Below are 27901 nucleotides of genomic sequence, written 5' to 3' on the forward strand. Positions count from 1 at the left end.
TTTTGTTTCTTTTAAGGAAAGAAAAAAGGAACACTTTCATTTTTTGTCTTCCTTCTCTGCATATTTCCCTCCCTCCCTACCTCTCTAGTTCAGTTTCTCTCTTAACCCTTCCCCGCCATCCTCTGCCTCAGAACCATCTCCTTGTTTGTAGAAAAAGAAACAACAATTTGCTGTGTGGGTGTTCCTGAAATTACTACACAGCCCCTGTGGGCGTTTTGAGGTAACTCTTACCTGTTTTAGCTGGATCAAAATGTGCTGGCTTAAATCAGCCAATATGAAAAGGAACATTTCCCCCCAAGGAAGGAGCTAGTAAACGTTCCACCTACACAAAATGTATTAACTTTTCCTTATGCAATTACCATGCTAATGATTTGCTTATTTTGCCACAAAGAGCCAGTCCCAGATAGGACTTTCATTCATCCTGCCTTTTTCAAACTTTCCTGAAAACAAAAGTGGAGGCACGATTCCGGCTTTAGGGGGATGTGTCCTGGAGACACAGGTGGGAAGGTGGGAAGATGAGAGATGGTGAGGGGAGAGACTGTGTGTACCCACAGTTCACAGGTGGCTCTGCCCTCTGTCTGCTAAGCACTGACGAAAAAACTTTCCCAAGAAGTTTCCCTCTTCAAAATGTCCCTTTATCCTGTTGCTTAGGTCTGTGCTTCATTTACCCATGAGGACCAATATGTACCAGAAGTTTGGGCTGTGGTGGCCCCAAAAGTTTGGTGCAACATGAGGGAAATGAAGGGAGCTGTATCCCAGAGGGAACCAGAAAAGGCCTTTCCATCCCATCTGCTCTTCTGCTTCTCTGAGTTCCCACCACTGCTTGTTGTTTCCCAAGGAAAGGCTGGGGAGGGACGTGAAATAGGAAAGAATCCTCAGCATAGATGAGTGGTGTGCCCAGGTTGCAAGGCATGTGTGGAGAAGAGTTTTCTGGGCCCATTTTTATCACCTCACCTCTTAATCCTAAGAAGGGCCCCTCCCCTTTCTTCACCTTCACAGTCAACTATGAAATTAGAATGACAGCCTTCCTACAAACACAAATAACTTAACAGAAACAGCCTCAGCGCTCCCATGCCAAGAAAATAACACGAGTGCTCATGCCCAGGAGATGGCTGTCAAAATTAGCAGGGGTCAAAAGAAGAAGACGGTCCCTAGAATCATTGATAGGGTAATATTTTTGTCTGACTGGTCCACCACTCCCCATGGTCACATCCTGGGCCGTGCTACTTCCTAAATCACACCTGCAGCCCAGGCTGCTGTCTCTGACTGCAGAGAAGGAAGAATGGTCCAAGGGGCAGAGAGCATCCTTCAGGTTCCCATGCTGCTCCTGACACTCTTGCTCCCTAGTCCCTGCACGTCTACCTGCCCTGAATCCTGAGGATCCCAAGCCCCCGAACAAAAGCCCAGAGCACCGTCAGGCAGGTGAAAGCCCCTAACCTGGCATTCCCCTACCTCCATCACTTATGAACCAGAGTCTCAACTGGGACCTGCATTGTTTGCCTTTAATCAACTTACATTTAAAAAATGCTTTAAATACTGAGGGTTAGCTTTGTCCTAACCATAATATCTATGATGGGAACTGACATGCTGGTTATATTTCTCTACTGCACATTGAAATAAACATATAATCATTACAATAAAATCATTTTCTGTGCTGTGCTGCCATGCTCAGTCACTCAGTCATGTCTGACTCTTTTGGCCCCATGGACTGTAATCCACCAGGCTCCTCTGTCCATGGGATTTTCCAGGCAAGAATATTGGAGTGAGATGCCATTTCCTCCTCCACGATATCTTCCTAACCCAGGAATCAAACCCATTATCTCTTATGTCTCCTGCATGGCAGGCAGGTTCTTTATCACTAGCTCCACCTGGGAAGCACCAAAAATCATTTTCATTAAGTTAAAAAAAAAGAGAAATTCTACCAGTACCCCTTTCCCTCCCAAATTACCGTAGAGTTCTAAAGAAGTTGCCGCACACTCGGAGACATTTGCTGTCACCTTTCTTCTTTGTTTCCAGCTGTTCAGTTGCTGGGGATCAGCAGTTCCATTTATAGCTTACCTTCAGAAACTTTTTGCCATCTCCCTTCCCATAGTGACAAAACCCATAGCAACTCAAGAGCCTGAAAAGTCTATGAATGAGAACTTGCTTCTCCTACGTACTGCTGTGGACCAGACTAAGGGCTGTAGTCTGTTATTTAATCCTCGGAGTCCCCAAAGGCAGGAATGTCTGTCATTCCTACTCCACAGAAGAGGGTTCTGTCATACAGCTTGACTGACAGGGTTCCCATTTCCTAGGTCCCTTGCCTGAGGTCCATGGCTAGGAAATGGTGCCATCTGGGCTTGAACGCAAGCACTCTGATCATGAAGCTTTCCGCAAGTACTCTAAATTTTTTGACAATCCAGACCCAATCTTGCTTTTTATCATTCACCTGATAGACACTTTCAGCTATATACGTGAACTCCAAGCTGGCCACAGTTTCTCATTTAGGATAATACATCAAAAATGAGAAAGGGACTTAGGCATTATGTGACTCAGAAATCACTGTTTATCCTTTTCCTTGAGGCTGTTTAACAAAAGCCTGTTCATTTGTGCTTATTATTGTTTCCCTGTGATATATTATTTCATTGGCACCATAGAGCCAATGGTTTCATACGGTTTTACGGGCTAATTTATAAAGTACAAATTTTGGCAAGGAAAGAACGTCTTCCTGCCTTGTCTTCTTGTTTCAACAATTGGACCCAGATTTAAGCTGCCATATATTTTACCCTATATGCTTGTTTTTAATATGTGAAAATAAGGTTTTGTCAGTAGAATTAGCTACATTAAAAAAATGACTATTAAATATATCTAGCATCTGTAAACCATCTCTGCGTTTCTAAGAAGGCATACGTAGTTCAGAGGTACACAGTTGCAAAAAAATATTTTTGAGAAGAAATGATCCAATACACTCTGCATGGGTAGCCTAACAAATCAACTGCGCCTACCCAGTGAAATATTTGACTAAGGATTCCTAAGAGCCATCTTGTTCTGCTTCATCAAGAGCTTTCGGTTAAACTGCTTTCCTTTTTAAAATTTATGATTTATCCCCCCTCCTATTTTCAACAAGAATTTGAGATGGTCTGAGTTGAATCACTTTATCAAAGTGGCCCAGTCTTCTCGGCCTCGGCATCCTTCAGGAAAGGCCACCTGTAAATCGTTTTGCCTATTTGGATAAGTGTCTTCTGTGTTACGCTGCAGGGTACACAGGGCAACTTATTTATGTACTTTCTCTTGAAAAAAATGAGGCAAGCCAGGAAAATGGGGAGAAACGAGATCTTCTGGCAAATTCAGTTAACATTTATTGAGTGCTATACACTAGATACTATGTTAAATGCTCTCACACAATTTCACTTACTCTGTTAGTGCATAAATGCATTGCGGGCTCAGTCATGTCTTGCAACCCCCTGGACAGTAGCCTGCCAGGCTCCTCTATCCATGGGATTCTCCAGGCAAGAACACGAGTGGGTTGCCATTTCCTACTCCGGGGGATCTTCCCCACCCAGGAACTGAACCTGTGTCTCTTGTGTCTCTTGCATTGTTAGGCGGAATCTTAACCACTGAGCCACCTGGGAAGCCATTACTCTATTAGGGGATCTCATAAAAACTAATGGCAGTAGACAGTTGCCATGCCCTCATCCCTACAGACTGTGATGCCGGCAAGAGGACTGGAGCACCGAGGAGGGGAAGCTGCTGCCGTGCTGGCCTTCAGAGCCCCTTCTCGTTTTGCTCAGTCCTGTCTAGAGAATAATGCCTGTCGTATTGGATCCGGTCAGAAATGTTTGATGCTGTGTGCCTGAAGAGTCTCAAGCAAAAATGGCAGTAAGGAGGAGAAAGAAAGCAAGCTCTGAGGCTGGGGGATCATCCATACGAAGTAGATTTTCTTTGGGTCTCTTTGCTCTGTGAGCAGATCAGCATCAAAACAGATGTTTCTCCCCAGTCTTGGCACCTTCCTGAGATGCTGATCCTCAAAGTAATTAGTTTAGTAGAACCTCCTGGTTCTTAATTGACAAGAAGGGTTCTTGAACCCCCCCCAAAAAAATCCATAATTGGTCAGCTGTTCTAGAGGGGGGCCTTAGCAGATGACAGGGAGTTCAGGTAGACCAAATGCCAAGAAAAAAAACTCTTGAAGTGCTGTCAGGCAGATGGATTGCTGACGATCTGGCTGCATGCAAGCATCTTTGAGCCATTTCGGTTCCAAAAATGATTTGCTTTTTGACTCCTTCCTCTTTGTTTATACAGCATAGATCATCACCGAATGATATAAAGGTGAAAACGAAAATCCACACAACTTGCCACAACAAGCATTTGTTGCTTTTGTAATATGAAAACTGCACATGTGTTCTCATTTGCAGATGTATTCTTATTTAGGATGGTCATGCTCTGAATTTAATGGATAAATTGTTCATATCAGGAAAATGAAGGAACATTGGCATGTTGTTATGATACTAAAAAACAAACACACCAACCTCTGCAAACAGTGTTTTCCCATTGCAAACTGTGGATAGAACTTGCTGCATGTTTTCATTGTTCATGCATAAATCTAAAATAAACAAAACACAGAAAACCTTGGCTTCCTCCCTCTCTTATCTCTATAGCAATTCAAAGGCAGTGAGTGGCCATTTGTGGGTGTCCCAGCTGGGACAGTACTCAAATACCATTATAGCCAGGGACCAAAGACCCAGACACTCAATTTTGTGAGTCTGTTTTACAGAAATTCTTCTCTTAGTAAATGAACTTATGCTAACTAAATGAATATAGACTGAAGTGTAGCTCAGAAAGGTAATTAAGTCATTTATACTTATAAAAAGGTTGTCAGGCCAACTGGAGTCTCTGTAAGCTTTTCCTAGGGGCAGAACAACTTTGAAGATAACAAAGAGTAGCCAGAAGAATCCTGGGCGAACTCAAAATCAAGGCACAGGGGATAACTGGATGATGATAGTGGTGGGTAGTCAAATTACTATGATCTGAGCCATCCTTTTGTATCCCAAGGATTGACTTGCTAGGTAGACTGGAATGCTGCCCTGGGTGGCCAGAGGACCCCCTCCTCTATACAGAGTTGAAGACAAGTCTTTTTTTTTTTAACTTAGTTTTTTTTTTTTTGATTAATTAATTTGTTTTAATTGGAGGAAAATTACAGTATTGTGATGGTTTTTGCCGTACATCAATGTGAATCAGCCACAGGTATATATGTGCCCCCTGCATCTTTAACCCGCCTCTCACCTCCCTTTTCACTCTATGTGAATTGTCTAAGAGCATCAGCTTTGGGTGCCCTATGAAGGCAATTCTTATTCTTTAATACCCATAAGCCTAAACACTATGATGACCAGTTTGCTCCTGTTAACAAATTCTTCTTGGGCATCTTTAATCTGCTTGTTCAGGCTTTGTCTTCCAGTGTTACAGTAGCGTTCTGGTCAGGCCATTCTGATACTATACCCGAGGCACTGAATACAGGTAATCATTGACGCATAGCCACCTAACTTAGGATGCTTCTACAAAAGGATGTGCTAATTACTTACATAATTAACTTTCATTCAATTAGATTACTTTAGATGTTTCTTTATTCTCAGGTGGAACTTTAAATTCAAGTTGCAGTTAGCTGGCTGTCTCTCTTATGTACTTATAGCTATCTTGTGAATATTCATTTTAATATAATCATATTAAATAACTAGACTATAATCCCCTTTTATTAAAAAGAGAGAGATGGCAAGAGTTGGATTTTATGACAAAAAGTCCAAATTGTTTTTCAAGAAAGAAACGCATATCAATGCTAATCGATTGGCAGTGGTTTTCTAACATAATAAGGTAGTCTTGTGTGCGGTTCCTGGATTGTTTAATTATCCTATTTACCATCACTTGACAGAGAGGAAGAGAATCCTTGCTCAGTTTATTTAGGTATGGAATTCAGTTTAAAATGGATCAATTTACAACTTTGAACCCTGTAAAGGAGGATTAGTTATTAGAATGCTAAAGTGACCCACCTTCTGGAGTCACCTCACCTGCGTAAGGCGTAAGGTGACCAGATAGCAAAAGAGCGTGAGCCTGGAGACAGACCATTAGTGATCCATCTATGTCTGTTTCATACTCTTTATGGGAAGATTTCAACTTCTGATCTGATTTCACAATTTTAAGGTGATCTGTGTTTTGTCCGTATTTCTGTAAGTTTGGCAGATGACCAGAAAGTGGGATACACAGAGTGTCTGCCCACAGAGCCTCCTTTTTTCCGTGCCCTGCCCTCTCACAGTGCACACCACCTTCCTGCCAGGCCCACCACCTCTAGGATGCTCTCAATCCAACGTGATAATAAGCCTCCAAACATCACTCTTCACAAAAGAAGACTGCCACGAATAGGGGCCAACCCCAGGCCATTTGGATTCTGTTGGTGGGAAAGAAAAGCAAACTTTAAAAAAAACTGATCATTTCCATGTTTCAAACAGGCCAGGCAGAGATGCCTGAGTCTCGGGGGAAGAGCCAGAATCAAGGGAACCATGTGATTGGTGCCATTGCAGCCTGTAGGCACAGGGGTTATACAGGGCATGACCCTGGATAGAGAGTCTGGAGCCTCTAGGTCAGAGGGCCCCAGCCCCACAAGCTGGTGTTGTAGGGAAAAGCATGCATCTCAAAGATGACATAAGAATCAGAGATCCTGTCAACTAAACTTTGAGTAGGGAAGATAGCATGGCTCCGTGAGGCAAGATAAGACCCAATTATCAGTTAGGACCAGCAAATATTCTAAACAAGTATTGCTTCTCTGGCCTTTGGATGTGAATTTGCCAGAAGGAAGGTGTACGTGGTCACATCAACCTTGTTGAGATGCTTGAAGTTCCATAAATGCGCTTATTAACTTTGAAGGGAAGAATAATTCTTCCAACTTGTTCCATGCTACTGTCCTATAGTATCACATGTATGTCGTGTTAGATCCATGATTTTTGGCAATTTTTCTCCATCTCTGATCCATTTTTCTCTTCCTTTTTCCAGACTAATTAACCAAAAGTATTTACTCACCAAATATTTATTGAGTTCCTACTCTGTGCAGGAAATAACTGCAACATAAGAGTAATACTAATTGAGCTTGCATTTTGAAAAAAAAATGTAATGAATTTTAATCTATTATTATAAAAAGCACAAAGGAATGGGCACTTGGAGGTGTATAGTGAGTTTGGAAAACAACATGTGGTGTGGTAATTGGGTTTCTGGAAGAAGCTGGAAATAGACTGCATGGAGAATTTGTGGCCCAATCACAGAGGGAGTTTTTATTTTATTCTGTAAACAAGGGGGAGCCATTGGAAGTTTTAAACTGGGAAATTCTTAAATGTTTTCATAACTTAAGCATTCTGAGATCACAATAAAGCAGAAGTAGAGTTAAGAGGACACTGAAGCCTGTGGGTCAAGACAAGAGGCAACCACAACAGTCCAGGAGAGGAGCATGGTGGCCTGGATCTGGAGTAAAGACTGAGGGTCCTGAGAGTGGAGAATGACACAGGAGCCTTTGTGAAAGTCAGCTTGACAGACAGTGGTGACCTGGGATCCAAGAGCTTCACGTCTAGTCATTTATTCCCCTAAGGTTCTTATGTAGGTCCAAGAACCATACACATAACATGTCCATTGCAACATTATTCAAAATTGTGATAATTGGAATGAATGTACACATTTATTAGTTGAAATTGAAAGTTGCTCAGTCGTGTCCAACTCTTTGCAACCCCATGGACTGTAAATTCTCTAGGCCAGAATACTGGAGTGCGTAGCCTTTCCCTTCTCCAGGGGATCTTCCCAACCCAGGGATCAAACCCAGGTCTCTTGCATTGCAGGCGGATTCATTACCAGCTGAGCCACAAGGGAAGCCCAAGAATACTGGGGTGGGTAGCCTATCCCTTCTCCAGTGGATCTTCCTAACCCAGGAATCGAACTAGGGTCTCCTGCATTGCAGAAGGATTCTTTACCAACTGAGCTATGAGGGAAGTCCCATTTATTAGTTAATGCTTACATAAATGATGGTGCATAGCATACAGTGGGATACTATGAGGTGCTTCAGAAAAATGGGATATCTCTTTAAAATATTTTTAAATTAAATTGCATAAGACTAGATATAGTATGACCTGATTTTGTAAAATAATATATGGAATGCATTTAACATGCTTGGAAAAAAGTCCTGAAGGATATAACTGTCCTTTTGGCAAGACTAAAGTACAGGGTGAGATTGCAAAGTATTTTTGTACATTTCTGTATGCTGGTTGATTTACAACAGATATTTTCATGTTTTAAAATGTCTGGCTGTTGCACTTATACATGAATAGCATGGTCTTAGATGGGCCTCCCTGTGAACAGCTTGTAACAGACATCCTGGGAGCTCTAGAGCAGGGATGACCCTTCAGAGTTGCCTTAAATTGAGGCGAAGCGGCTGGATCTCTATGTCCTTGGATTTAGACTGCCCCTGGGAAAGGGGCATGGCTTTAAGCAAGACCTTTCCCTGCAGCTGAGGGCAATTCTAATGAGGGATGCAGCTGACAGTGGCCAGCAACCGATATTCCCAACATCTGCAGGGTGGATGCACAGGCCCTGAAGAGGGAATCTGGGAGAAGTACTACAGTATCCACTACAGTTAATTGATATAAGTATAAAATTTGTTTTCTGACTTTGCAAAACTTGCTTAGTTACTGCATGTAGCTTCCATGAATACAAAGATAAAGGAGGTAAATGGAAGATCTAGGTGCAGAATAAATTTCAATGAAATGAAGCCTTTTGATTAAAACAATCTTAGCAGTTAGAAAGTAATTTATGTAACCCTGACATGGCATCTGGTCCCATCACTTCATGGCAAATAGATGGGGAAACAGTGGAAACAGTGGCTGACTTTATTTTTCTGGGCTCCAAAATCACTGGAGATGGTGATTGCAGCCATGAAGTTAAAAGGTGCTTACTCCTTGGAAGGAGAGTTATGACCAACCTAGACAACATATTAAAAAGCAGAGACATTACTTTGCCAACAAAAGTCCGTCTAGTCAAGGCTATGGTTTTTCCAGTAGTCATGTATGGATGTGAGAATTGGACTATAAAGAAAGCTGAGTGCCGAAGAATTGATGCTTTTGAACTGTGGTGTTGGAGAAGACTCTTGAGAGTCCTTTGGACTGCAAGGAGATCCAACCAGTCCATTCTGAAGGAGATCGGCCCTGGGATTTCTTTGGAGGGAATGATGCTAAAGCTGAAACTACAGTACTTTGGCCACCTGATGCAAAGAGCTGACTCATTTGAAAAGACCCTGATGCTGGGTAAGATTGAGGGCAGGAGGAGAAGGGGACGACGGAGGATGAGATGGTTGGATGGCATCACTGACTTGATGGACGTGGGTTTGGGTGGACTCCAGGAGTTGCTGATGGACAGCGAGGCCTGGCGTGCTGCAGTTCATGGGGTCGCAAAGAGTCAGACACAACTGAGCGACTGAACTGAACTGAACTGAACTGATGAAGGGCACTTTCTGTAGCCTATCCCTTCATAGAAGGTATGGACCCTCTGTGGGCCAGGCCTTTCAGGTTCAAGACCCACTCCACAGATTTGCATGGGCCTAAGGCCACTGTCATCCGTCTCTGTGGCCATAGTTCACGGAACACTCAGATTTTAGTGTTGCCATTTGCCTCTGGGGCAGGCTCAGTTTCTGTGTTTGCTACTGTTCAGGTTTTTCCCGTTCTTTTTTTGTCTGCATGGGTTTTTCGGCTCCTAGTGATTTCCCTTCCTTTCTTGTCTGCTCAGCAATGTATTTGAAAGTATATTTGTCATAATTTATTTAGGACCTAGCGTTTCACAGCAGGAAGGTTTCTCAGTGTATCTAGTCCTCTAGACTGCAGAGAGCTAAACCCCCACTGTCTACACCAAAGACAGTTTTTCCTTTTACTGCTTATAATGCGACTTTCAGTTTTATGTGGTTTTAATTTTTATATTTTATTTCTTTCAATAATTCTATCCATTCGCTTTTATCCTCTTGCTCTATCATCTCTTCTTTATCAAGTCCCAATTTTTCCTCTTTGCTTTTTTTAAACAGAGAATTATTTGACCATAAATTAATGAATACATTTTCTGGTTTGCATTGTTCAGGTGCCCTCTCCCATTTTGCTCATATTCAGCTTTATCTCTGTCCTTTTTATTGTGCTATCTATGAATATGTTTCATGCTTTTCTTTTTTTTTAATGATTACTCATCCTTAAATCTGTTTGTCCTTCCTGTCTAGCTTTTTATGAAAAGCTAGAACTGGAGACAGGCTAGGAACTTATAAAGGGCAGCTTGAATTTCTGTTTCCCACCACTGCTCTCCCCTGGAGAATGGCTTCTTTCTGGGCCAGAGTCATTTCTTTCTCCTTGACTCATATTGCTCCCAGTCCTGCTGCGTGGTGATAGGAAGCTTGGTCTTCATCAGGTGAGCAGGAGCACTCCCTTCAGGCTGGTTATCACAGATCCTGTCTTGTTTACCTCCCATGACCACATCCTGCTTCTTGCAGAGATACCATACTGGCCCACTTCCACACTGAACATCATCACCTCTGACCCCTGAACGTTCCCCAGGGCTCCCATGCACCTCAGACTTCCAGTTCCCAGCAAAGGTCACTGCATGTCTCTTACAGTGGGCCACCTGTAGGATCTCTCTGTTCTGCTCACTGGACCACAGAGCCCTCTGATCTTGTTTCTTACATCAGAGTCTCTTCCTGGCCCAGTTCAAGTTCCCTAACACTTGGCAGCCTGTTGAGTAAAGTGATGTTTGGATTAGGGATGTTTCCTTCTCCAGTTGGTCTCTTTGTTTCTCATTCCTCTTATTCTTGGTTGATTTCAAGAAAGAGAGCCTTTAGTCTTCCATCTTGATTTTGAAGTTCAGGGAAAGATCATTTCAAGATAATAGAAGAACTTAAACAGGTATAGAGGAGCTAATGGATAGAAGATCTGAGAAGAGATGGGCTAGAAGGAAAACCTTGGGAAGAAAGGCTTATCTCCTTACAGACAGGAGGGCAAAAATCATGGATAACCTAGAGAAATTTTAGGTCAGTAAGAATATTGAAGGAGTAAAAGGGTATTTGCTTCTCTGGAAGATGTGGTCTGATACATACAAGCAGCAACCCACTTTTATTCATTTATTCAAGAATTTTTTTTTACACCACTAACATATGAGGTACCAGGCAGGGGGAAACAGCAGTGAGCATGACAAAGAAGTTCCTGTTTCCTAAGACTTCACTTTCTCATAAAAGATCCAGACAATGAACAATTGAACACCAGCAAAAGGAGCTTATTTTCTATCAGGGTCTCTGCCAGAAAATAATGCACCAGTGGTGAGGCTTCCATGCAGAGGTGCTGGCTTACCTCAGGCTGATGGAACAGAGAATCCAGCCACGTGAAAACAGGGAAAGAACATTCCTGGGGTAGAGTGGAAAATGCTACAGCTCTGAGGCAGGAAAACTCATAATGAATTTTAGGAACAATCAAATTGCCAGTTGGCTTAGGGAGCAAGAAAGAATATGGTATGAATGAAGGTTGGAGATCAAGGCAGGCATCAACTCATAGATTTTGTAGGAGTTGGGTTTTTTTATTCTCACATTTATTACTCAGAAAAGATAGTTAAGGCCTGTGTGCTGTGTTGTGCTAAGTTGCTTCAGTCGTGTCCGACTCTTTGTGACCCCATAGACTGCAGCCCGCTGGCCTCCTCTGTCCATGGGATTCTCTAGGAAGAATACTGGAGTGGGTTGCCATGTCTTCCTTCAGAGGATCTTCCCAGCCCAGGGATCCAACCACATCTCTTGTATCGCCTGCCTTGGCAGGTGGGTTCTTTACCACTAGTACCACCTGGGAAGCCTATTAGTTAAGGCCTAAGTGTGGATAAATATGGAGAAATGATAAATTCTATCAAAAAGATGGAAGCCATGAAAAAGGTATAACATCACCACGTGCTTTACAAACTCTAACTGGAGATTCTGGTTTTAAAGTACTTTGAGCAGAATATATAGCATAAAAAAAAAAAATATATATATATATATAAGGTAAGTCACAATCTCATCATTACAGTAGAGGAATTCTTTATCACACTTCTTGGAAGCAGTGCTAGTAACACACTGTACACTGAAACAGAAGATGCTGCACCATTTCAGAGTGCTTATGCTTCACTGTGCGTTGCTGAAGTTAAAGATACGGCTGAGGGAAGTCAGGCAAAAAGAGAGCACCTAGGGTCTCCTGGATGTGTGAAGTAGGAAGACAAGAGCCGTGTAAAATTGAGGCATTCACTCTCTGCTTGGAGGCCATCAGGGATAAAGCCAGCTATCATCCGGAACACACAATTTACTCCCAGGCTATGTGTGTTTGCAAAGAGAAATCACAACTGGAAACATGTCTAGATATTACCGCTCAGCAAGAGTATGACCTTGGAAAGAATCGATGGGAAAGAACATCATGAAAAGGAAATCTAGAAGCAGAGCTGCTGCTGCTGTTCAGTCGCTCAGTCGCTCAGTTGTGTCCGATTCTTGTGACCCCATGGACTGTAACCTGCCAGGCTCCTCTCCGCATGGGATTTCCCAGGCAAGAATACTGGAGTGGGTTGGCATTTCCTTCTCCAGGGATCTTCCCAACCCAGAGATCAAACCCTCATCTCCTGCTTGGCAGGCAGATTCTTCACCACCTCAGAAGTCCCAGAAGCAGAGCAGTTGAGCCCAAAAGAGAATCTAAATGTTTTCCAATCAGTAAAAGGTCAAGTCTTAGTATTAATAGATTAGTTTTAAGGGGGAAAGCAATTTCATAGGCTCATGTCATGTTGAAGCTGAAGACTTAAAGATGCATTCATTTAGTTCCTCCCTCCCTTCTTTAATGGTGGATAATTGAGATCGTGATAAAAGGCCTTTTGGAACCAATCTACAGATCAGTGGTCATGTATGGATGTGAGAGTTGGACTATAAAGAAAGCTGAGTGCCGAAGAATTGATGCTTTTGAACTGTGGTGTTGAAGACTCTTGAGAGTCCCCTGGACTGCAAGGACATCCAACCAGTCCATCCTAAAGGAGATCAGTCCTGGGTGTTCATTGGAAGGACTGATGCTGAAGCTGAAACTCCAGTACTTTGGCCACCTGATGTGAAGAGCTGACTCATGTGAAAAGACCCTGATGCTGGGAAAGATTGAGGGCAGGAGGAGAAGGGGATGACAGACGATGAGATGGTTGGATGGCATCACCGAGTCAATGGACATGGGTTTGGGTGAACTCCGGTAGTTGGTGATGGACAGGGAGGCCTGGTGTGCTGCAGTTCAGAGTCAGACACGACTGAGAGACTGAACTGAACTGAACAGATCAGTGACTTTTTCTCATCCTTCAGGGCAAATGTCTTGGCAACTTGCTTTGCATTCTAGTTGGTGTTACTAAACTCTAATCAGCTTTAGTTGATCACTGATCAGTAAAACTTCTTCATAGACGTGAACTAAAACATTTGCTTCAGCTTCTGTTGGACTCCATATGAGAAATTCCTTCTAAAAAGAGACCACTATGAGGTACCATTTCACACCAGTCAGAATGGCTGCGATCCAAAAGTCTACAAGTAATAAATGCTGGAGAGGGTGTGGAGAAAAGGGAACCCTCTTACACTGTTGGTGGGAATGCAAACTAGTACAGCCACTATGGAGAACAGTGTGGAGATTCCTTAAAAAACTGGAAATAGACATGCCTTATGATCCAGCAATCCCACTGCTGGGCATACACACTGAGAAAACCAGAAGGGAAAGAGACACGAGTACCCCAATGTTCATCGCAGCACTGTTTATAATAGCTAGGACATGGAAGCAACCTAGATGTCCATCAGCAGATGAATGGATAAGAAAGCTGTGGTACATATACACAATGGAGTATTATTCAGCCATTAAAAAGAATACATTTGAATCAGTTCTAATGAGGTGGATGAAACTGGAGCCTATTATACAGAGTGAAGTAAGCCAGAAAGAAAAACACCAATACAGTATACTAACCCATATATATGGAATTTAGAAAGATGGTAACAATAACCCTGTGTACGAGACAGCAAAAGAGACACTGATGTATAGAACAGTCTTATGGACTCTGTGGGAGAGGGAGAGGGTGGGAAGATTTGGGAGAATGGCATTGAAACATGTAAAATATCATGTATGAAATGAGTTGCCAGTCCAGGTTCGATGCACGATACTGGATGGGTGCACTGGGACGACCCAGAGGGATGGAATGGGGAGGGAGGAGGGAGGAGGGTTCAGGATGGGGAACACATGTATACCTGTGGCGGATTCATTTTGATATTTGGCAAATCTAATACAGTTATGTAAAGTTTAAAAATAAAATAAAATTTAAAAAAATAAAATAAAAAGAGACAGAGCGTGAATCCAGTTTTCTTTTGTGTTGGTTTCTAATCCTTCTGAGGGGTTCAAATGAGGTCTCAGGAACCACTGTAACTCAAGTATTCTGTCTGGGAAGCTGGAAGGGCTGGACAGCGACTGTGCTGCTCCCCCTGTCAGTCCAAGTACAGTGTTCTTGTCCTGGGAGCACAGCGCCAGCAGATGTGTGCTGAGGAAGAGCTGGCCACCAGTCCTGGCTGGAGAAGAAGCTTCACAGCCGTAGGACATTTCAGAATCACTTAGCCTGTCCAAGAGAACCTATTTTTGTTCATATCCATGCCCTGCTAGTAGAGTTCAAGCTTATTTTGGGTTTGCTGATGACCATACCATCAAGAGGATGTCAGTGCAGGAAGCCAAGAAGCTACCATCTGTGCTGTGCTTTTAATCTCAAGAATTATTTAGAAGGCTGATTACTCAGTTAGCTGTACCTCTTGACCTTCTAGTGTTACACTAAGGAAGGGGACTAACCCTTTCTTAAAAGTCACTTTGTTTTTAATAACCCATATAATTCCCTCCAGGTATGGTGGGGGTCAGAGGATTGGCCAAATTGCACGATTAAATATTGACCCCACAGTGCTTTCTATGTGATAGGGACACCACAAATGATCGTTCCTGGTGACGGAAAGTAGCTCTCCACAGTGGTGTGCTAGCCAACATTAACAACTGGCTCTCTAAAGATAAGCTATCTGATGTGTAGCATTTGCTAATTTCCATAGTAGAATATTAAGAGCAACTTTTTAAGTTCAGACTTTAGATGAAATAGAGAAATTCTACAAAAGGCACAAATGACTATAACTAAAGGAAAAATTAGAAAACCAGAAAAATCTGTATCTGTTAAAGAAATTTAATTCACAATTAAATCTTCTCACAAGAAAACTTACAAGCCCAGATGATGCCACTGGGAAGGTATATCAAATAGGTATGGAAGAAATAATACCAATCTCGCACAAAGTCCTTCACAAAATAAAGGAGGGAACACTTTTCCACTTTATTTTTTGAGGCCAGGATTATCCTGTAACCAAAATTTAAAAAATGACATTATGAGAAATTAAAAAAAAACTAGAGATCGATATACTTTATGAATAAAGATGGATGAAATAGCAAGTCAAATCCAGTAATGTATAAAAATGATCATACATGATGACCAGGAATTAAAGATTGATTTAACATTAAGAATCAATTGCTATCATCCATCATATTAACAGAATAAAAGAGAAAAAAACATATGGTCACCTGAAAATATGCAGCAAAGTTATCTGAAAAAATTCATCACTCATTCATTACATGCATAAATTAGGAATAGAAGAGATTTTCCTCAACTTGATAAAAGACACCTATTTGATATTACCTGCAGTTAATATCAAACTGAAATGCTGAAAAACTGAACACTTTCCCTAAGTAGAGAAGAAGACAAAGATGCTCAGTCTTCATCACTTCTAGTCAACATTGTACAATAAGAAAAGAAAAAGAAGTAAAACGGCATACAAATTGTAAAGAAAGAAGAAAAACTGTCATTTGCAGATCATGTTCATATAAAAACTGAAAGTAACTTATGACATAATTACTCAAATTACTCAGTGAATTTTGAATAGACACAGGATACCATGTCAATATACAAAAATCATTTGTATAGAATAGAGAAATTTGAATAGGGAATTCTTAATATGCCACCAACAAAGAATTAAAAAAGAAGTTTAAAGCTATCTACAATAGCAGAAAAAACATGAAATGCTTAGTGATAGATAAAACAAAATATGTGCAAGAGCTGTACACCCAGAACGATAAGCAGTGAGAAATTAAAAATCTGAATAAATGGAGACATAGTTGTGCTCATAAGTTAGAAGACTCATTACAGTTAAGATGTCATCATTTCTCTTCATATTGAATATATTGATTCAGTACAGTTCTAGTCAGAATTTGAGGACAATGTTTTTGTATGAATTCACAAGCTGAGATTCTGAAAAATTAAGTGAAAAAGCAAAGGACTTAAAATAGCCAAAACAATTTTGGAAAAGAAGAGTAGAAAGCAAATGGAAATCTAAGGAATCTAAGAAGGCCCCCAAATTCTGCTCCCTTCTACACAGGCCTGTACGGTCCCCTCCCCTTGCGTGTGGGAGGGGCCCTGTGACAGTGATGGGATGTCACTGTCTTGATTAAAGTACCTTATGTGGCAAAAGTAAAGAGGTTTCCACCTATGACTCCATCCAGGATTTGAAATGGTTTTGTGCCTGTGTATAGATCACCCGGGCAGTTGTCAAACTTTGGTTCTCACCCTACAGAAACAAATACCTCTAACCATCTCTCTGGTCAAGAGTACACACATTTATTGCACAGTCTTCCCTCCAGGGTCAGACTCAAGAAAGAGACCCACACAGGCCCTGAGGCATACTCGTGCCTATTCAGGCAGGAAATTCCAGGGTCATGGCTTCCCAGGATGTGGTTTAGCAAAGGAGGGGCATGTAGGCTCTGGGTAGACCAGCCATGTGGACCTGGGATTGCCTCACTCCATGGGGAGAGAGGAAGGTTCCAGGTGGCTGGAGCAGACCCTTGCAAAGCAGAACATCTCAAACTTTGATGTGCACAGGAATGACCTCAGGATCTTATCAAAATCCAGGATCAAAACCTATCAGGCTGGGACCTGGCATTCTGCTAAAAAGCTCTCAGGTGGCATGGGTGCTGCTGATCCAGGGACCACGCTTTGAGTAACAAAGCTATAAAGCATGGCGCCCACCCAGATCTGAGGACAGGGAACCCTGATATTCAGTATACATGAAGTTACTAGTGGAGTGAACAAACCCAAATTGTGGATAATTCTAAAATTGTTTGTTGTACTTGGAAAGCTCCTGATGATAATTAGCATTAAGCTAATAATACATGTTTTTTTTTTTCTTTTTTCTTTTTGTGCATTTATCCACTGAATAAACACAGTTGCCCCAAAAGCAAGATAAATAACTAGGGACCCTAATCTAGTATTAAACTACATGTGTTATCTACAATTACTATTGTAATTATCATTCAGTGTGTTTTATGAAACAGTAAATGTTCATAACATCCTGGATTTTAAGGGTGAACTTTTTCAAGCTAAGATTATCCATGTGATAACTGACGTACTTGGAAATAAACTTTGGAACCCTTCTGGTTTATAACCTTGAGCTATAAACACCAGGAGTTTTATAAAAAGTGGCAATAAAATAGATATTATTAATAAAATGTCAGGGCATGGATGCCTTATGAGAAATGAGATAAAATTGTTCCTACTTAATATTCATGCTGCATTTTATCATTCTGTAGTATTTATTATTTTGAGACATAACTCTGAAGAGACTTTGAGACCTCCCTCTGAGATGGTTCATTCTCTTTTCTATGCTACATTTAAAGACTATTTACAAAACCATTCACTTAAAAAAAAATTCTATGGTGAAAGTTAAGACCTTGGGCTGTTTGTTTCTTTATTTTATCTGAGCTTCTTCTCTCACCATTAGTTTGAGGAAAGGTAAAATAATCAATTGAGTGCACTTTTGATGATGAGGTTGCTGATGGGTCAAAATAAACCACTGGCATCAAGATGAATTTATGAGCTATTCCAAGAGAATTAGGAATCTTCCTTTCCTCTCCGTACACTCTGCTTCTCAGTGCCACTAAAGCCCCTGCTTTAAGCTATATAAATTAATACATTTGCTGGAAATGTGACTTTAGGACATTTTATAGCAGTGATTTCAATGCTGTTAGTGGTGAAATAGAAACTTGAGAATGTGAAGATTAATTTAAACCACATGATGGGTTCAAGGAAAATACACTACAGCTTCTTGAATGTGTTCTAACTCTGTACAATGGGGAATGGGATCCAAAAAACCACCAATGAACTTTTAAACCCTCTTGAGGGGAATCAAACCAACACAATTAGCCCTGGAAGGGAGCTGTTCCAGATGACAGGCAGACTATCTCTCTCTCTCTCTCACAAACAGCCCTGTGCCTGAGAACACAGTTGGGAGATCAAGGAGAGAGGAAGAACCCCAACAGTTACCACTAATGGGATGAAGTTAGAATGATCTTTCCAGTTATTAGCTGGCTTACTGATTTATCTTTCATTGTAAATTAAAGTTTTGTTGGGTTCTTTGAACAATAGAAAACCAACCAATTGTATGCTGTGGACAGTTGGTGCCTTTGAAATAAAAGGATTTCTTTTCCCTTCCAGTTTGTTGTAGCGGTGTTCTGGATCATTTATGCCTATGACAGAGAGATGATTTACCCGAAATTGCTTGATAATTTTATCCCAGGGTGGCTGAATCACGGAATGGTAAGTGAACAAAAACAAATGATTTCTTTTTATTTAAAAAAAAATCTACTAAAGAGCTGTTTTCTAATTCAAGCTGTCCATAAAATCTAGCTAAGTAGCTGTGAAATGGAAATGATAATGAGACTGTAGTTAGAGAAGAAAACTGAATGTAAATTTTAAAAATGTTTTCTCATGACACTGAGTCACTATTAAAACTGTAGAAACTGAATCCATGGTTTATGAGAGGTGTCAGTTGTGTTAGTTATAATACAATTGGCTCATTCCAGGACGGATTTAATTTCTGTACCATTCAAAGGCTTGTCCGCTATTGGAGATGGAGGATTGATTCCCACCTGCACCACTATGGATACCCCATAGTCCATGGAATTCTCCAGGCCAGGATACTGGAGTGGGTAGCCTTTCCCTTCTCCAGGGGATCTTCCCAACCCAGGGCTCGAACCCAGGTCTCCCACATTGCAGATGGATTCTTTACCAGCTGAGCTACAAGGGAAGCCCAAGAATACTGGAGTGGGTAGCCTATCCCTTCCCCAGTGGATCTTCCTAACACAGGAATCAAACCAGGGTCACCCACACTGCAGGCAATTCTTTACCAACTGAGCTATCAGGGAAGCCCATGCCTCCTCAACATCGCATCAGTGAGATTGTGTTGAAAGTAGCTAATGTACTTGGAGAATTTCCCCCTGGAGGAGTGGTAGGCTGTTACTTTCCCTGGGAGGGCTGCTACAGACATTGGAGGTGTCTTGTTGGGTTCCGTTCATCCCAGGTTTTTGCCTATGGCTATGACGTCTTTTCCTTCTTCATGGTCTAATTGTTTTGAACACTTTAGACTTGATATTACCTTCACAAGTTTCAAATAAAATACTTCATGCAGTTTGCACATCACTTGACAAAATTTGAGGATATATTTTCTGCAGAGGAATTTTGTGTTGTCTTCCCTATCCATCTCTGGAATTGAGTGCTGTTTCATTTATTAACTTAAGAAGCTCACATTTCTTGGTTGCATCAGTTTTTAGAATATGTCCCTGGGTGCTCCTAGTGAAAAGGGCAACCCATGGCAGAAATTATAGGGGAATGAAGAACTGGAAATCACGTGTCTGAGGTTCAAAATAAGTGTTTCCCTTTCCCCCCCAGTTTTGATATATTTTAAGAAAGGTGGTGTGTAGTAACAAACAAACATTATTGTACTGAGGAGCGAGCGTTGATCAAACCTTTTGTAAGTCAACTTCTCAAAAGTAGCACATCTCAGAGAATTGGAATTTTCCTTGAGTCCAATTCAAGCCACTGTAGAAGGATTAACATGGCACCTCAGGTCTAGTTAAAAACAAATTAATCAGTTTGAGCTTCTTGTCAATTGAATGTAAGCATCTCCAGAGCCTCACATGGTTACTCTTCTTCTCTCTAACATGTCTCTTTTCTTAAATATGGAAATACTCTCATAACTCCCAAGTCTTTGCAATCCTCTGCCTGCAATGCCCTTCCCATTCTTCACTGGGAATCTCCTGCTCATGTTGCGTGTATACTGTTTTCTTTATGGAGCCTTTGCCCACTCTCACAAGCCAAGTTCACTCTGCTATTAGCTGTGCTTGCCTGGCACTTTTATATCTCCATAGTACATGTCTGTATCCCCCACAAATATGTTATATGGTTACTGCAAAATGGTAGCCTTTGAATCCTGAGTCTTTGCCCAGCCACCTGGCATATAGGAGGACCAGTACATATTCATTAGATTGACGACTAATTCAGTACAGTCCCCACAATTCTTTGCCAGTAAATATTAATAGCTACTATTTTTTGAGAACCTACTGTGTGCCAGGCTATATAATTTAATCTCCACAGTGGTTCTATGAAGAAGAAATTATCCCTTTTACAGAAGAAGAAACTGAAGCTTAGAAATTTTCCAACACAGGAAGGGCTTTGGAAGTATAATAGAGTCCTGGGCAATTTGGCCTGTTGTCTACATCCCTAAACTATACGGTGTTACCTTCTAGCCAGAGAATAAATCACAATCTTTGCAGATCCTGGTGCTGCTTAATGTTTGGAGTGAATGGTTTGTTCAATATGTATGCAGTTATTAGAACTTCAGCTGGACACTTCTAATTTTCCCTTGACTCACCTTAACAAGTTAAAATTCTGACTCTTGGAGGAAACACTACTTAGAAATGCAAGGAGGATTTGAGTGACACAAATATTTAGTATCGGGAAAAGATAAATTAATGAACATGTCAAATCCTCTTGACATGAGCTCAGTAGATTTCTTCTCAATGAATTTTGTCTCAGAAAAGTCATGACCATTTCTTGGCTTTTTGTCTTGTTCCAATTCATGGTTCAAGAATTGCTAACAAAGAAGTTACATCTGGTGGCTAAGGAATATTTTGTAATTTTTTTTTTTTCTTTTACTTTTTATTTTGAACTAATTTTAAATTTACTGAAAAGTTGTAGAACTGGTACAGAGCTTTGCTATATATACCTGAGTTTCCCAATTTTAACATCTCTACAACCAAGTACAATTTTCCAAATGAAGACATGAACACTGGTACCAAACTATTAACTAAACTTCAGCGCTTAAGTTTCACCAGATATATATTTAAATAGTGAAGTCACTACTCTAGGATGTGCAACTTTAGTACGTATTGGGTCAGAAGATTTTTGCAGAATGGGTTGAAACCGATGCTTTGCTTGCAGATCAGCCAGCTGAGAATAGAACAGTTTGACAGCAACTGTGGATTGTTCTATAGAAGAACATACAAACCACAAACCTCAGTAAAAAACATCGCATATATTGATAGAGCCAATACCATAGTTCTTAAGCTTAACTGTCATTACTGCCAGAAATAACAAATACTTTTGTATTCAGAGATGTTCAGTTCAGTTCAGTCGCTCACTCATGTCTGACTCTTTGCAACCCCATGAACTGCTGCATGCCAGGCCTCCCTGTCCATCACCAACTCCCAGAGTCCACCCAAACCCATGTCCATTGAGTCGGTGATGCCATCCAACCATCTCATCCTCTGTCATCCCCTTCTCCTCCTGCCCTCAATCTTTCCCAGCATCAGGGTCTTGTCAAATGAGTCAGCTCTCTGCATCAAGTGGCCAAAGTATTGGAGTTTCAGCTTCAATATCAGTCCCTCCAATGAACACCCAGGACTGATCTCCTTTAGGATGGACTGGTTGGATTTCCTTGCAGTCCAAGGGACTCTCAAGAGTCTTCCCCAACACCACAGTTCAAAAGCATCAATTCTTCGGTGCTCAGCTTTCTTCACAGTCCAACTCTCACCTCCATACATGACCACAGGAAAAACCATAGCCTTGACTAGACGGACCTTTGTTGGCAAAGTAATGTCTCTGCTTTTTAGAGAAGTTAGTCACTTAATAACAAAATGCTTGAATGTGAATCTGAAATGGCATGCATTTTTTGCCAAGTGATTGTTTTCTATCTCTTCTGTAAAGTCTTTTATGACCTTTCATAGGTAGAACCCACTGTAATGGCTTTTGGGGCCTTACTGTGACTTCACAGATGTCTGTCATAGTACCATAGTGTCTTCGTCACTAGAATAATTTTGAGTTAGGGCTTCCCAGGTGGCATAGTGGTAAAGAATCCTCCTGCCAATGCAGGAGATGCAAGAGACACCCGTCTGATCCCTGGGTAGGAAAGATCCACTGGAGGAGGAAATGGCAACCTGTTCCAGTATTCATGCCTGGAAAATTCCATGGACAGAGGAGCCTGGTGGGCTACAGTCCATGGGGCTGCAGAGAGTAGGACATGGCTGAGCAACCAAGCACACACATACACAGGCTATTTTTCCAACAAGTGAAAAAATGTTGACATGAACGTATTGTGTGTTTGATTAGTTACTTCCTTTCTTTAGTGAGCATGTGTTGCAGGCTTGCTATGCTTCAGGCATTAGACCAGGCACTGAGCTATCCGTGTGAGCAAGACACACCCATGCCCACAAGTACCTCACAGTTTAGCAGGTACCTACCCAAATTATATTAATAGTGACTGTTACTGGTACTATGACAGACATCTGTGAAGTCACAGTAAGGCCCCAAAAGCCATTACAGTGGGTTCTACCTATTTTGTAATATTAAACAATTTATATTACTCTAAATATATATAGATGAAACTTTAAATACAGCATACATAAAACATGATGCTGATTCTTTGGACTGGCAATTAAAATATGAACATTAAATACTGGGATCATGAATAATTCATGATTATAAAAATGTATAATACAATTTATGAAACATCAAAAAATTAAGTCAGCATTTCAGCTTTGTTTAAATTGTATTTAATTAATTATAGTTTGTATTTGTCTTTAATTTTAATAGCTACTTTTGAATATCTAATTATAAAAATATGAAAATAATTCATTACAATTTTTACATTTATTTGATGTTCATATTTTGATGAAAACATTCAAATTATATACACTTTAGTTACAATTATATTCTATTTTTAATTGATGTTTTTGTTAATACTGTCAGTAGAGCTCAACTTTTTTGAGAATTTCCATTATAAAAAGAAGGGCATGGCAACCCGCTCCAGTATTCTTGCCTGGAGACGCCTATGGACAGAGGATGGCAGGCTACAGTCCATGGGGTCACAGAGAGTTGGACGCGACTGAAGTGACTTAGTGCACATGCACAAATTTGCTGAAATAAAAGCAAGACAATAAAACTGGGAGTATTTGCATTATACTGAATATTTATATTTGTAATTATTAAATTTTACTACTCAACCATATTTTTCAATTTTGTTTTACAAAAATATATCTAATAACATTGGAGGATAGAATATATTTTGTTTAATACTTACTAAGTTTAATTTGTAGCTTTCACATATTTCTGCAAATGGCTTACAGCCCTCCAGGCCTGTTTGCTATTATTGTCTGCTTAGGTTGTTATAAGAATTCCAAGAGAGAATGTACTGTGTTCTTACATATAGAATGAAATTCATTGTTTGAAGGATCTCAACATCATTTCTAGGGATCCAGAGTGCTGTACCACAGAACTGAGATGCAGTGTATAAGTCTATCATGGCACTATTTCAGGAGAATCAAGTCAGTCTTGAATTTACAACATTCAAGTAGGCATAAGAGAACACTTACAAGGGTCTGAAATTCACAGGGGTTTCAATTTTGATTTTCACTGAAGTTGCCAGAAGTTAGACATGATTAGAACTAAAGGAAAATATTCTCTCTCTTTTTTTCCATTGTCTTTCTGTTTGCTCTCAGCAATCCTACAATTTATTTGCAGAAGAGAAGAGGAAATGGCTGACGGGAAGGGTAATATACCCTTGCTGTGCAAACACTAGGTTGTCTCCAGGCCCATTTAAATAGTAGTATATGCACACACACACGCACACCACGCAAAGAATTTTAACTTATTACAACGAAAAATACAAGCATATAACGTATGGCACTTTTGAATAGAGTCAGCTCAGTATCCAAAATCAAAAATGTTTCTGTCCTTGCAACCCTATTCCCAGCAATTCAAACAGCGCACAGTGCCTATTAGACCTTCACTTAGTGTCGATGATAAAAAAGATGCTTGTGTATTTGCCTTTGAAACTTAGAAGAATGTCAAGTTTACAATTATTTCTTTCTATCACCTTTTATTCTCAGTCCACTGATAATCAGACAAAGAGAAAACAGAAGTGATATCAGCAAATGAATCAGAGTTTCCAAAATGTAATGTTGTGGTAGGATCTTCATGGCTGCCACATATGGAGGCCGATAGAGTCAGACTCGACTGGGCGACTTCACTTTCACTTTTCACTTTCATGCATTGGAGAAGGAAATGACAACACACTCCAGGGTTCTTGCCTGGAGAATCCCAGGGACGGGGGTGCCCGGTGAGAGGCCGTCTATGGGATCGCACAGAGTCGGACATGACTGAAGCGACTTAGCAGCAGCAGCAGCAGCTAGCATTTATTGAAAACTTTCCACATGCAAAGTACCCTGGTAGGCACTGTGTAGTTACCGGACGAGAAAAACACGTGCAATTTTAAAGAATGGGAAAGGCATGTTTGAAGTGGATGAAGGTATTTTTTAATAAGAAAACGATTTCGCAGACCAACAGAGCATCCCCAATAGGTTGTATTCACTTACACTAGGAGAAGCACTGTTGTTATTCTGGCTTATTTCTTGGATGCAAAAGTAGAACCGTGAACCTTTCTCTTTTGCTGAGAATAATTTTAAAGTATTGTCAATGGAGTAAATATACATTAAAAGCAATAAATAAATATTTAAACTCTAGAAAGATTGCAGACTCTCAGAGATGCTATAATAGGAAAAAGCAACAATAAGACAGTCTCCTAGCTTATGGAAGACCTAATGAATGTTTATAAAGTGCTTTGAGAATGTCAAGCACTGCAAAAGTTTAGGATATTATTATTATCCCACAGATCTTTAAGCAGACATGACCTGGATGCTCTTATCATCACAGCGGGAGTTATTCATTCCCTATATAATTTATCAGGAGACAGAAAATAAGTCCCACCTCTCCTCATGCTTGATTTGTCAGTTGTTCTTGTTATATGTAACTGATCCTCAAGAGAACCTTAATTTAGGCAAATGTTTATTCTGTTCAATATTATTTTGACATTTGGTAATTACTAAAGTTCTTGTACATCTGTCTTTCCCAGAAGAGAAGGCATTAAATACTGCTTGGATGATCATTGGTGTTGTAGAAACTCAGATTTGATGTTCTTCTTTTTGGTAAATAATAAAGCTTATGGAAATTTTCCATTTCTGGGATACAAGGATTATGCATTTCATTGCCCATAGAGTCTGCCACGCTGACATTGTATATTTCATAAAATAAGCTGTTGATTGAAAGAATACCTTCTTTTTCATATAAAAAAACAGACCTTTCTCAATTTTCCCAATATATTCTAAAGTAACTAGAAGATATCTGGAAATTTTCAAAAATAAAAGTGAGACTGAAGCAGAGGTTAGAAATTTCTTGGGAACCTCTTTCTAAGGCTCCCAGTGGACCTCCCAAAGAAAACAAAGACCCCAAAGAGCAAAGAAAGGTACAGAATTACTAAATTCTGTTTTTGTGTGTAAGCTTTTTTCATAACCAATGTTACTGATTTTAGCTTTTTCCACTGTGAATTTCATTTGTGATCATTAGTTCTGCCAGGCCACTGGGCTTGGGGTATCAGATGTTGTCAGTCTAAATTTTGGCTTGAAGATTTGATTATTCCATCTCTTTAAATCAGTAATGGATTTTAAGATATTTAATTTTAGCTTTTATCATTATTTTTATTATTTATCATTTCAAACAGAAATATTGTAAATTGAGAAGAATATATTCTTTTAAATGATATTTGAGACATTTAAACAAGTTTGTAAGGTAGAGAGACAGAGGTTTTTCTGGTTTCATGTATGAGGAACTTGGGATTTACAACTCAATCATAACAAGTAAAAAGCTGAACAGATTGAGAAATCATCGACTCTTCTTGGATCCCTGTGAGAGTGGAGAACATAGACCATGCTGCTGCCCCAAGGTTAGAGAGACCAACCATCAGATACAGAGAATAACAAATAAACTGGAGCAGAGTCTCCTGAGTGGAAACCACCATAGGAACCAGTACCATGGGAGGGAAACCTGAACTCTAGTTGATAGATTGCTGGAGGCTCAGTGAGGATAACCTGGGAGTGAAAAAATCCAGGGTGGCCTGGGTATAGAGAGGTTCCCACAATATTTTGAGATGTACCTGCAGGAGCTCAACCAGATTCCCACAGTAAATTTCAGAGAAACATTCCTTCATGCTTCCAGCAGATGGAAAAGAAAAGGAACTATTGTGAGAGACACCAGACCACTCAACTCTTGACAAAGCCTGACCTCAAGAGAAACTAGTTAGCCAGAGCCTAACCTGCTGGGGTTGGAGAAGGCAATGGCAACCACTCCAGTATTCTTGCCTGGAAAACCCCATGGACGGAGGAGCCTGGTAGGCTGCAGTCCATGGGGTCACTAAGAGTCAGACATGACTGAGCAACTTCACTTTCACTTTTCACTTTCATGCATTGGAGAAGGAAATGGCAACCCACTCCAGTGTTCTTGCCTGGAGAATCCCAGGGATGGGGGAGCCTGGTAGGCTGCCGTCTATGGGGTCATGCAGAGTTGGACATGACTGAAACAACTTAGCAGCAGCAGCAGCAACCTGCTGGGGTATCATCAGAACCTAACTGACCTGAGAGGAGGGACATAACCAACTCCAGCTGGCTCTAGCCTTTCTGTCCTGCCTATGGTAAGGAGGGGAGAAGCCTGAGAAACACTTGGGAAGTTCATGATCCAGAAGCACAGTCTCACTGAAAGATTGAAGTGTTCTATAGTCCTAATCATATGGCTATAGAACATTTCTCCTCCCCTGACACCTCACCACCATATTACTAAAGGCCTTTAATAGCAGTTCCTTTTATTCAGTACATCATGTCCACCTATCAGGAAAAAAAAAAAAAATCACAAGGCATACCAAAAGACAACAAGCACAATTAGAAGAGACAGAGCAAGGATCAGAGCCAGACATGGTAAGGATATTGGGATTATCAGACTGAGAATTTAGAACAACTATGATGGGTCTTCCCCGGTGATCCAGTGAATTCTACACTCCAAAGGCAGGGGGCCCAGGTTCAATCTCTAGTCAGGGAACTACATCCCGCATGCTGTAACTAAGAGTTCACGTGCCCAGCTAAAGATCCTGTATGCTGCAATGAAGCTTGAAGATTCCATATTCCACAACTAAGAGTTCGCATGCCCAACTAAAGATCCCATATGCTTCAATGAAGCTTGGAGATCCCAGGTGCCACAACTAAAACCTAGCACAGCCGAATAAATATTTTAAAATAAATAAGCAACTATGATTAATATGCTAAGGATTCTAATGGATAAAGTAGGCATCATGCAAGAACAGATGTGCAGTATAAACTGAGAGATGAAAATCCTCAGAAAGAGCCAAGAAGAAGTGCTAGCAATAAAAACACTGTAACAGAAATGAAGAATGCTTTTGATGGGCTTATTAGTAGACTAGACACAGCTGAGGAAAGAACCTATGACCTAGAAGACGTATCAATAGAATCCTCAGAAACCAAAAAGTAAAGAGAACAAAGACTGAAAAAACAGATATCCAAGGACTGTGGGATAATGACTAAAGGTATAACAGATGCATGATGGGATTACCAAAAGGAGAAGA

At 40.7% G+C, this 27901-nt stretch overlaps 1 protein-coding gene across 12 annotated transcripts in view; it reads left to right on the forward strand.

The window, feature by feature from the left end:
* AIG1 (androgen induced 1) overlaps positions 1 to 27901 on the forward strand; it is a 270184-nt gene that overhangs the window by 93769 nt on the left and 148514 nt on the right. For 7 of the 12 annotated variants that reach the window (XM_055535800.1, XM_055535803.1, XM_055535805.1 and 4 more), the window contains exon 3: positions 18598 to 18699. The exons of 1 other annotated variant lie outside the window; for it this stretch is intronic. In XM_055535800.1, coding sequence (XP_055391775.1) covers positions 18598 to 18699 — 102 coding nt within the window. Of the gene's footprint in view, positions 1 to 3581; positions 4566 to 18597; positions 18700 to 18965; positions 19500 to 23190; positions 23392 to 24326; positions 25496 to 27901 lie in introns of those variants that run through there. 4 more of the 12 variants (XM_055535802.1, XM_055535804.1, XM_055535808.1 and 1 more) reach the window with 4 other exon arrangements.

Source organism: Bubalus kerabau, chromosome 9, assembly GCF_029407905.1.
Source record: "Bubalus kerabau isolate K-KA32 ecotype Philippines breed swamp buffalo chromosome 9, PCC_UOA_SB_1v2, whole genome shotgun sequence".
Lineage (NCBI taxonomy): Eukaryota > Metazoa > Chordata > Mammalia > Artiodactyla > Bovidae > Bubalus > Bubalus kerabau.